The 11,156-nt window shown below is 44.7% G+C and overlaps 1 protein-coding gene across 1 annotated transcript; it reads left to right on the forward strand.

The window, feature by feature from the left end:
- Positions 1-5,109: 5,109 nt before the first annotated feature.
- On the forward strand, positions 5,110-10,191 carry MTURN (maturin, neural progenitor differentiation regulator homolog (Xenopus); the record flags this gene model as incomplete). The annotated part of the gene is made up of 2 exons (XM_009874154.1): positions 5,110-5,232; positions 10,081-10,191. Coding segments are annotated over 2 exons (234 nt in total), but the record flags the coding sequence as incomplete, so codon positions are not given.
- Positions 10,192-11,156: the final 965 nt, after the last annotated feature.

Here is an 11,156-nt window from a genome sequence, read left to right on the forward strand (position 1 = left end):
CTCCAGGAGTGCGGGGAGCCTCGCCGAAAGGCGGTCTGTAACTTGCCACACGCCAGGTAACTGCAATAAAAGGATTTTAGCTTTATTTAGTTATTAAAAATAACAGCTCCTGGGACAGACCGCTATGGTAGGAACGTGGTACGTCCTTCCCTTCCCCGAGTTTCATCCCTCGACCTGCTGACAGATGTTAGTCAGTTCTCTTTCCTGCAGGTTCGCGGGCCTGAGCCCTTTCACTGATGGGTCATGGCACCAGGGAACAGGGAAGTGGCTCCTCCCAGACCACAGCTACCAGCGAGTGGGACCTTGATTTATTGTGTTGGGCAGATGGTCGTGCTGAATTATGAAAGAAGCTGTCTGGAATTCAGTTACATCTCTGTCCAGGGGGACCTTCAGCCACAGCCCCAGGGCGGCTGTGCAGCATCCCTGGGTGTGCGTTCTCCTGCTTCACGGTGGGACCAGCCCTGCACACCCACCGCCCAGCACTCATGCTGGGATCTCTGCTGGAGATGCCAGTGCCCAGAAAGGAGCACGCCTGCTGGGCTCCTGAGCAGGGATGTGCATGAATCCCGTGCAGCAGTAGGCTAAAGCTATGGTTGGATGTTAATGATATCAGAAATTGCAATGAAAGCTCATTATTTTCCTTAGCTGTGTATTGTTTCTTTATGTGCTGCTCAATAATAGAGCAAACTCTTTCTAAAAACAAGATCTAGCCAACTTAAAAAAAAAAAATGAGCAGTTTCAGACCCTATTTCCATGCTTCCAACACTGGCCAGTTTTTGTGGGTTTGCAACCACGTTTTTCTTCTGGTTTTGGCAATATTTTCATTACAGGGTTGCTGTGGGAAGAAGTCTCCGCCCAAAGCCGCGAGTCGTAAAACTGAGCAAAAGGGCCAAATGCAGAACGTAAACAGTGGAAAACTAGAGGCAGTGTTTTTTGTCTTTTTTTTGGCATAGTTATTTCAGCCAGGTCTTGGAGTAATGATACTTTTAATACAGGCAGATAGGTGTCAATCTTAATTATTTTCCTATTGATGGTGTCTCTTTAATGCGATTAAGAGCTGTGGATGAGCTGCTTGTCCAGCACTGTGTTTTCTGGTCCCAGTGCTCTGTGGAGCTTCCTTTCTGCTCCCAGCTTAGCTATCTTGGTTTTTGCAGTAATTTTCTTTTTTAAAAAATTATTTTATTCCAGAAGATAAGTTTCCTTTCTATGTTCAATTACAGGTTGTAGCTTTTTTTAAGAAGACCTAATAGAAGCCAGGGGACTGATTCCCCTTTGCACTTGAGCCTTGTTGCAGGGCTCCAGTAGCACGATGGAGCGTGGAAGTGAGTAAATGTAAGGCAAATTCACAGTGGCACCCTTTACAGCCTTTTTGCACCCTGTGACTCTTATGAAGGAGCCTCACATTTAATAAGCATCCAGTGCCTGGTATTCTTCTTCTCTTTCTTTGTGTCTTCGTTTCATAATAATGTGACTTAAAAAGCCATGTGGGAGGTGCCAGAGAAGTCCATGATAACCCACTTGTGAGGAGGAAATGATGGTCACGGTGAACTAAAAAGGGAGGAAGAGTGAAGCATTGGAACGGTTGCCAAGATCCAGTCTAGGGAAGAATCACTGAATTTTGTGTAAAATCAGATATTCCAGTCACAACAATCACATAATTTTTATTTCCTGAAAAGATACCTTTGGGCTAGGTTTTTATCACGCTGGGGATGCAGAAGACCCATCTAGATGCCTATGGGCATTTTCAGTACTGCGTAGACACTAGAATTCTCTGAATCAGCATTTTAGATAGATGCGCTAGATACAATTTATCTCCTGAGGCTTATGGTGTTCTAAAAAATTAGTTGGACTTGTATCAATGAGGGTGAGGGTTGCAATACTGTTCTTACAGTCTGTCATTTCTTTTGTCACCGTGTCACTGCTGGTATGCAAAGTGAGCGATAAGAAAAGATATGATGCCACCTTGATGCAAGATTTCATGTGAAATATTACAGAACAGAGTCAGTGAGCCTGAATATTTTCTGCAAGTCGAATTTCCCCCTCTGAAAAAAAAAGATTTGCTGCCATGTTGAACAGGTGGTCTGGTTAGAAGAAAGTAGGCCAGGAAGTGACTCTGTCCCCCAGCAACACCGAGTGATCTGGAGGTGTGAGGGAAGCAAACCCCTGCAGATGCAGCCCCATGAATCGCCTCAGCTCTGTGTTCTGGATGCTGAGCTCAGGAATTCAGCCATGATCCTGGGTCAGCTGAGGTGGAAATTTGTGGCTGTGTGCTTTTGTAGTGACACAAAGCAACTGTGAGCAAAACTGGGCAAGCTCGGGAAACACATACTCGGATGATGAGGTTAATATTATTTTAATTGTGCAGCCATGGCTGAGCGCTGTGGTCCACTGATTTGCCAGGAGCCCGTTTCTCCCACCGCAGAGATCCAGGAAAAGCATCTCCATATGTGGAGCCTCACTGACTGCTCTAGCTTTCTAAGCAGGAGCTGAATCCTCAAATTATTTTTTTTTATTTTGAGAAGCATAAACTCCTTTTGCAGGTTCCTCTGGAGTTGTGTAAGTTGATGGTGAAGCTTTTTCCTGCACTGCTGAGCCACCACAGAGCTGTCGGCACAGCAGAGCTGGAGAGTGTCAGCTCCATCTTTGTCACAGCTGGGTGTTCTTGGGCTGGAGAGGAGATAAAGCCATTTATTTCCCAGATAGATGCCTGCACAAGTGGCACGTGAGGCCTTTCATAGAGCACTTTTTGCTGCAGCCAGAGTTCTAAATCTTCTGCAGATGTGGAAATTGTTGGAAGTCTTACCTGCTTATTGCCTTACAACTGGAGAGTGTCAGCTCCATCTTTGTCACAGCTGGGTGTTCTTGGGCTGGAGAGGAGATAAAGCCATTTATTTCCCAGATAGATGCCTGCACAAGTGGCACGTGAGGCCTTTCATAGAGCACTTTTTGCTGCAGCCAGAGTTCTAAATCTTCTGCAGATGTGGAAATTGTTGGAAGTCTTACCTGCTTATTGCCTTACAATGCTATGCAAAAATTCTCTTCAAAGGCTCAGTGATGAGGTCACTCACTTAGGTTTTCCCCTTGTGCTAAATCATCTTATTCTGTGCTACTGCTGACAGATCCACAAGTCTATAACATGGTGCAGCTTGGAAAGAGACTGGACAAACATGGTAGGCCATTCTGGGGTTAACTTTTCCTGGGGAAAGAACTACACGTTACTTATAAAACAGCAGGGCCTGATTTTCATTTATGTGGAAGCTCCTGTGTATGGCTCTGGAAGTCAAAAGAAGCCACAATTTACACAAGAATCAGGATATTAGCAGTCATAATTATACATACATATAAACAATTTCAACAGGTTTAGCATGAGCCATGAGCTTCTAAGCTGCAACATCCATCTCTGAAGTTTGACGCAAAGGTTAGGAGTAACTAGTTACTGCTAATCCCAGGTATTAAGAAATTGTGGTCCAGACCTCCAAAACCTCGAGATTGTGTTTGAAAGTGTTCATTTATGACTTAAAGAGGGTTCATCTGAGCTCACATCCTGTACTTTCTGCCTTTTTAGGCCATAGAAATCACAAAAAGCAGACACTTTTTTAAAAAAATGAGGTTTTTTTGGTAAACAGAAGCTGAGGTTTGATTGTATATTTATAGGACTACAAGTCTCATGACTCTTAAGATGGCATGAAGTGTCATGAGATTTCTGGTATGTGCCTTTGAGAGCTGGCAAGACTGTAAAGAACTTATTTTTATTGCCAGACTGGTTAAGAGACGACTCTGGTTATATGGAAAGAGCAGAACCTACGTAGTAAGGCAGGGCTCTTCATAACAAAACATTTCACTGTATTTATACTTGTAAAATGCAACAAGCAGCAAAGAAAATGTAGGTCAAGTGAGGCTCATAGCAAGGCAGTTACAGTTTTCGATTAAAGGTGCAGCTTAGGTGATGTTAAGTAGTTTTCTCTTGGTAAGTGTGAAACTGCATCCCTGGCCGGTGTTCACCACCAAATGGAAGGTGACCTGCAGGCTTTATGCTGGGAGTTGAAACATCTGTTGATCTTGCTCTTGCCCTGAATGTTAGTTAAGTTTCAGAGAGAGCTTCCTCTTCACTTGTTTAACCACAGCCTGCTGTTTTATAGCACAGTAAAACACTGCATGGCACCTCAGGGAGAAGAGCTGCTGTGCAGAAGCAGAGGTGTTAGAGTCTCAAACCGATCTTGCAGAATCACCCTTCTATGAGCTGGCTGCCTACAACAGTCACACGCACAGAGCCTTCAAAAAAGTCTCTGGAAGTGTGTGTCAGCTTGTGCTCATCTTGCCCTTGTGTGCAGGGAGCACTGTTGCCCGAGTGCTTCCACTGTCACTTGCCAGCTCTGTTTCAAAGAACCTTGCAGCAGCAGCAGCATAAACATCAATTTTGGGAGAAGCTTCACAGAGTTGGGCTGGGGAACCAGCCAAAGCAGGATGAGAGGAGTATCCCAATGCATGTGAATTGTCTCAGAGGAGTAATTCTCAAAACAGGGAAGGCGGTGTGAGGTGTCAGGACCTTGTGAGTGCCCAGATGACTCTTCTTGACTCTGTGTCTAACCTGTGGGTGGTTTTTGCATATTTTCTTCTGCATCATCAAGAGAATTGCACATCATCTTCCACCTCTGGGGTCACATTGCACTTGTGCTAACGCCAGGAAAATGAAGAGATGCTGTAGCTCTTCCTGAGGGCTTCGCAGCAGCGAGTGATGCAGGAGAGGAGAAAGCCCAGTGCAACCTCCAGCTTCAAGCACGGCTGACGTCAAACCAAAGCACTTTTACTCATAAAATGCACACGCAGGGCATATGTACCCTTCATTGCTGGCGTGGTTGTACAGCATTTTCTCTTCTGTATCCGTTTCCTTGCTTTCTGATGTGCCGTGTCAGTAAAGTCAAGGTTCCTTCTTGGAAGCATGGCTTCTGAAGCAGCCTGCAGCGCCCGTCCCCAGCGTGGGTCAGAACTGCAGGAGCCCAGTGTACTTTGGCAGATGTTGACAACGAGTCATCTTATAAAATCCTGAGGAGAGGCCAGCATGAATTCCTATTAACACCTTTTCTTTCTTGTGTTGCTGTTGGCTTTCAGCACGTGTGGAGCGAAAGTGAGGACTGCTTACCTTTTCTGCAGCTTGCACAGGATTACATCTCTTCCTGTGGGAAAAAGACACTCCATGAAATACTGGAAAAAGTCTTCAAATCCTTCAGACCTGTAAGTACCCCTTTTTCCTTCTAAATGTTGACAGTTATCTTTGACTTTTAATAGGATGGCACGGGATGGAGCACAGTGCTGTTTCTTCTGCAGGGACTTAAATCTCCTGTCAGCTGCCTGGGCACAGGGGTGTTGGCGCATAAGCTGCTAGCAGGCAATTGAAAATTGTTTCTTGGAAGCCAGCTGCTGTTTTATTTCCATCCCCTCATTTGGGAAGATGAGATTCCAGCACAGGGTGGGAGGCCAGCCAGCCCTGGCTCCCCAGTGCAGCCTTGGCCTCAAGGAGCAGGATGCCGGTCAGCGCCATGGGAATTCCTGGCAGAATTGTATCCTGCCATGGGAATTGGAGGGTTTTGCAAGAATCTGAGCAGTGAGAGTAAACCTCTGGGAAGCTGGAAGTACGATCTCTCCTCAGGGTGATTTGTTCTGTTTTAGGGTTGGCTTTTTTCCCCCAAAGTGGTCCAGCTTTTGCTGTTGGCATGGTTTAGTCACCGCTTGAGAAGAATTTGGAGCAGAAGCTGGGTTTTGTGGGGAGGAGCCTTTTATTTTTCTGTTTTGTCGCTACTCAGCTTTCTCTGTCCTTGTTTAACACTAAGACTTGACTCAAAGCCTGAGTTTTGCCAGAGTTAGGTGACTTAAGATGGTGATAGTCCTTCAGTTTTGCCAAATCCTCCCCATGCACAGCTTTTCCTTTTGAGCATCCGAAGGTGGTGCAAAGCAGAGCGGAGGTTTGTCACCAGAGCTGTGCTCCTGTGATTGTAGAATCATACCATGATGGAATTGTTTAGGTTGAAAAAGAACTTTAAGATCATCGAGTTCAACTATTAACCCAGCACCGCCAGGTCCACCACTGAAAATGTGATGTCCACAGGAAAGCAGACTGGTGGACATTTTTACACTCAGCTGAAAATGCAGACTTTCTGCCCTCCTCTATTCTTCTGGCTGACTAATCCCAGGTATTTGGAGTGAAAGGAAGGGCCTGGAACACAGCTCCTCCCTCCCCTGTGTTACACCCTTGCAGTGCCTCACTGTGGACCGGCACAGCTGGTTGACATAGAAGAGCATCGTTTTAAAGAATCCTTTGAGAGACTGGAAATAAATAGAACAGATGCACACTTTTCTTAGAAAGACCTGGAAGTCCAATCTGTCAGTACTGCTGCTTGTAATTATGAAAATGTACAAAAATATAAATATGTTTCCCAGAACAATATTTGGCTCTTGGATTGTCATAGCTGTTTTCTCCTGCTCAGAAAAGTGGTGTCTCTGAGGAGAAACTTTCATTGGCATAACTAAAGAGGACTTCAGAAAGACTTAATTGAATCTGTACAGATTACTTATTTCATTTAAACTGCATTTATTTCAGCATAGTTTAAGTTACTGGGATCAGCCAAACCAAGTTAAGCTACTCTTGAGAATAAAAAAGTTCAAAGCAAGGGGAACTATTAGGCTCACTTAGTCTCGGCCCTTGGTTACTACATCACGTTTCACCTGTGATTCCTACAGCTGGGCTCATACATTGCGGTTGAGCTGGAGTGTGTCTTCTCCAAAGAAGCTCAGTCTTGATGTAGAGCCGTCACATGACTTAGAAGGTACAGCGCGGCTGGGCACTTTTTCTTCTCATCATCATTTATGTTCTTGTGAAAAACTCCTTTATCTACAAGCTGCGGGGTTTTTTTCAGTTTTGCTTCCTAGCTGTTGAATTTCATTATGCTTTTGTCTGCTCAGACCCGGTGTCCTCAGTAGTCAGAGCCTTCTTACAGACTGTAATCAAGTAGTTCTTATTTTTCTCTTGATGTACCACCAAGATTGATTTTCTCCAGTTCTCCTTTGACCTAATATTGAGAGTTTTGCATCAGTGTGACAAAATTTGGTTTATCATTTGAGGTATGGTTGTGTATAGGCAAGTCTAAAAAGGAATGTATTGATATTTTTCCCTTGTACTTATTAAATATAGCACATGCATGTTAGGATAGATTTTTAAAAGTGATGAGTCTTAAAATGTATGTATGGAAACAGCTATTTGGAACCCACTGGAACCCTTTGGATAAGTGCAACCCACTTTTCAGCAGTATTGGGAAGTCATTTCTGTCATGTTGCTTTGTGCTGTCCTTGTCTCTTCCCTGGGCATGTTCTGCTGGTGAAGGCACCTTGTCAGCTTGGAGGTGATGCTGCATTTGCAGGGCTTTTCTGCTGTACTCCCAGCTAACCCTGCTGTCAGAGACCAGCCTGGCAAATTTCAGTTTGAAAAGTGGCAGTTTAGAAAAAAACATTGCAGAAGGTCAGACCAGGCCCTTCTAAAGTGCTGACGGTCCTGGTATGAGTGTGAGGCACCAACCTAGGGCCAGGGTGCTTGGCGAACAACTTCTGTAAGTCTTTTCCATGTTGGTGTTTCCAGCTGGGCATCCAAGATTATTGGGCAGTTTTGAAGGTAATTGTTGTTCCCCTCAGAAGTGAAGTGTGTCAGAGGAGGCACTGGCGTGCGCCTGCCACTCACCATGCTCTTGAGTCAGACATGAGATAAATCAGCAATCATTCTATACCCCTTTCCTGTTTTACTTCTTTCCTCCTTGTTTTTGCTCTCCATTGAAGCCCTTTCAAGTCTGCTGCATAACTGGTACTTTAATATATGAGGTAGATGTGGACTAGAAGCAGAAACTAGTATGTTTGAAAGAAGACAAGGTGGGAATAGGTCTGGAGTCAGCTCTGGCCACCTTCATTATGTTTACTTTTTCCTAATCCTTTATACTTTTCCTTCTGCTTTGATCCAGTGTTTGTAGAGCTCTCTGCACTTTGGACCCTGATCGCCCCTCCTTGGGGTCAGGATATGGGCTGACTTGTCACTGCAATCCAGAGAGTGGCAAGGGGTTAACAGTGGTGAGGGACTGTAGTCCTGCGGGAAGCTGCTGCATGCAGCCCCTAAAAGCAGGACCTGCATGGATGAGGTGCTTAGTGCCTTGGAAGATCCTAAGCTATCTGTGGGAGAACAAAACTGTGCTTCTCTTGGAAAACCATCTGGTCCCGTCCCATCCTGTCCTGTCCTGTCCCGTCCCTTCTACACTCGATAAAGCCAGCAGCATCAGCAGCATCACTGGTGTTCCTTGCGGTAGGGAGAGGAGAGCTGGATTTCCCGAGGGCGAAGGGAGAGTGGATGTGTGAAAAGCAGGGTGTGATCCCCACCCTTCCATCGTGCTACGTGTTGTGTTTTCCATGCTGATTTTTCTTACAGAATCCTGTAAAATGAAGATTCGTGTGGCTCATTTCCCTGCAAAGCAGGGAGGAGTTATAACCAAAGCTGGGCAAAAAAATGTGATCAAGGCTGTTTCTGCCAAGTGGTATAAACAAAGCAGTACAACATTCGCATTTAATTGGAATACACCAAATCAATTTAGCAAAAATAACACTGGTGGATAAGAAAGTCTAGAGGCCTTGTTTTTGAAAAAATGAGTATTTTAATTTTAGCTTCAACATGAAACAAAACCCCCTCATCCTGAAAATGAACCAAGTGGTTTCACATTCAGTTAAGCATTTGATTTGAAAAAGATATATGCTTAGGAATATTTACTCTTTGTTCTGCTTGGAAGACAGGAACATTTTCAGCTTGGGGTCTTTCTGTAAGTATTTTTAGAATGTGAAGGAGGGAGTTTAGTCAGCAAGTTCTCCCTCCATTTCTCTGCTGAAGAAACCCTGTGATGAAAAAGCTGTTTTTCTCACAGCAGCAGTGAGGAATACAAGCCTCAGAGGCTCAACCTGTGCATTGTCTTTGTACCCACTGAATAATTCTGAATGTTGGTCACAGATGAAATCAGTTGAGATCCCTGAAAAAGTGCCTTGTCACAACTTTCCCATTCTGGTGCCACCACCTCACAAGCGTTACTCCCGATTTCTCAGAGTTTTGCCCCTGTTGAGTACCGACAGCTGTGTCCCCCCTAAACAGGTGTAGCCTCTGAGCTGCTCTTCCTGCCCCAAAGGCTGAACATGTGCCTGGCCCATGGTTTTGCTTTCTGGATGTTAATAGCTGCTATTGTAGGACTCTGAGATTTCCACAGCAGATGCATTATTTTGACTATTATTTGGTTTATCTGTCTTCCTGGCTCCTGTTGGCTTGGCAACCTTTAGGAGGAGAAAAGCTCAGATGTGGCTCTTTGCTCCTTTTCCAGTGGTGAACGAGTGCTGCTGCTGCTGTGGTTGGGGCCCCTGGGTGGAGGCATCCCAGCAGCATCCAAGGAAGATGGCCGGCTGTTCTTCACAAGCACAAATCTAATTTGCAGAAATTTAAAGGAACGTGGGCAATTTTGACTTGAATACACAGTATTTCTCCCTGCGCGGACTTCACACAGTGTGCGAGACATTGTCTAGTGTGGTGGAGTAGAGGCTAAAAGAGAAGCATATAACCTGGTGGGATATTTAGATGTTGAGGGACTCCTTGCCTGCTCCAACCAGCCAGCACTGCATAAGGATGGCACCTTCTTTGGCTTTTGTAGGGTTGTTGAACACAATCTTAAGCCAAGGTAACTACTGCTACAGCATTATCATTGTTCTTTCCGAAGTTAAACCATGGCCAAATCTGAATGCTGAACAGTTCGTGCTATGACTTCAGGGAAGAATGTGAAGCTTTTTGCAAGTGCTTTGCCTTCATTTTATTTATCTTCCAGCCTCTGAGCACTTAACTTTGTGTGAGGATGCATTTTTCACAGGAGGGAGAGAAAGATAATTGAGATTGCCATGCTGTACTGTGATACCAGGGTTTGAGGTTTTCAAGAAGTGGCACCTAGATATCATGTGATGATCTGCAGCAAAGTTGCACAAGCAGGTAATTCGCTATTACACAGTATTTTCTCTTCTTTGTAGTTACTTGGGCTTCCAGATGTTGATGACGATGCATTTGAAGAATATAACGCAGATGTGGAAGAAGAGGAACCCGAAGCCGATCACCAACAGATGGGTGTTAGTCAGCAGTGATTTTTCTGAGAAGCTAAAAATTTTGGAAGCCTTTGTACCAGATGGGGTCAGGTGGTCCCACATTAGCCTGTTCAAATTAGTGCATCACATGGGGATACCTGCCTCCCAGGATAAAAGTTTTACAAAATGGTTAAAAAAAATAAAATTTAATAGTAATAATCTGTGATGAGCTTTGCTAAGAAGTGACCTGAATTTTGCTCCTGCTTCAGTGGGTTTTCTATGGAGTTGTCTTGGTCGCATTCTGCCATTATCAGTCTAGAGGTATTGTCGTTGACTTGTCTCTTCAATTAGTGTTCGAGAGTACCACTTGCTGACATGAATGTCGAGCACTGAGAATGTAGGGAGTGTGTGGTGGGAACACCAAGTTCTCATCGGTGACCTTCCCGGAGAGCTAATGCCACCTGCGCTTTTCTTTTTAGTTCAGCAGCTATGTTTTTTGACAAGGTACCATAGTTGGAGAGCTTTCTCCTGATAAACAGGAGTGGTCGGTACTGCAGAAGTGTACATGAAGGCTTAATAGAGATAACGGGAAGCGGGAAGCCCAGGGGAGTACTGGTGTGAGCCATTAACATCGCTTTACTGACACCTGACTTGACAAGTGCTGGGTTACTAACGGAGTCATTGGTATCAGCAGTTGTGTTAGAACCACCCCTGGTACTCCCACACCATTGGATCCAAAGCCAAATGCTGCTTTCATACAAGCCAGTTAAAAAATAGCCATTGCCTGTCCTACTTCTGCATGACAACCAACTCAAAGTTCTGCTGGTTTTAATAAACTGCTAAATTATTACTCAGACTTCGCGACATTGTGAACTGAAGTGCAATTTAACTTTGAAGCCATAAGGGTATAAACCAGCACCTGGCTCTTAAAATTATGCTGGACTTGATCCTCTCTCTGGGCCTTTGAGCCAGTCTGGGCATTTACACCTCACTGGAGGGGAGCGAGAATACCACTACTTTGGATG

The sequence above is a fragment of the Apaloderma vittatum genome, unplaced genomic scaffold (assembly GCF_000703405.1).
Source record: "Apaloderma vittatum isolate BGI_N311 unplaced genomic scaffold, ASM70340v1 scaffold42717, whole genome shotgun sequence".
NCBI classification, from domain to species: domain Eukaryota; kingdom Metazoa; phylum Chordata; class Aves; order Trogoniformes; family Trogonidae; genus Apaloderma; species Apaloderma vittatum.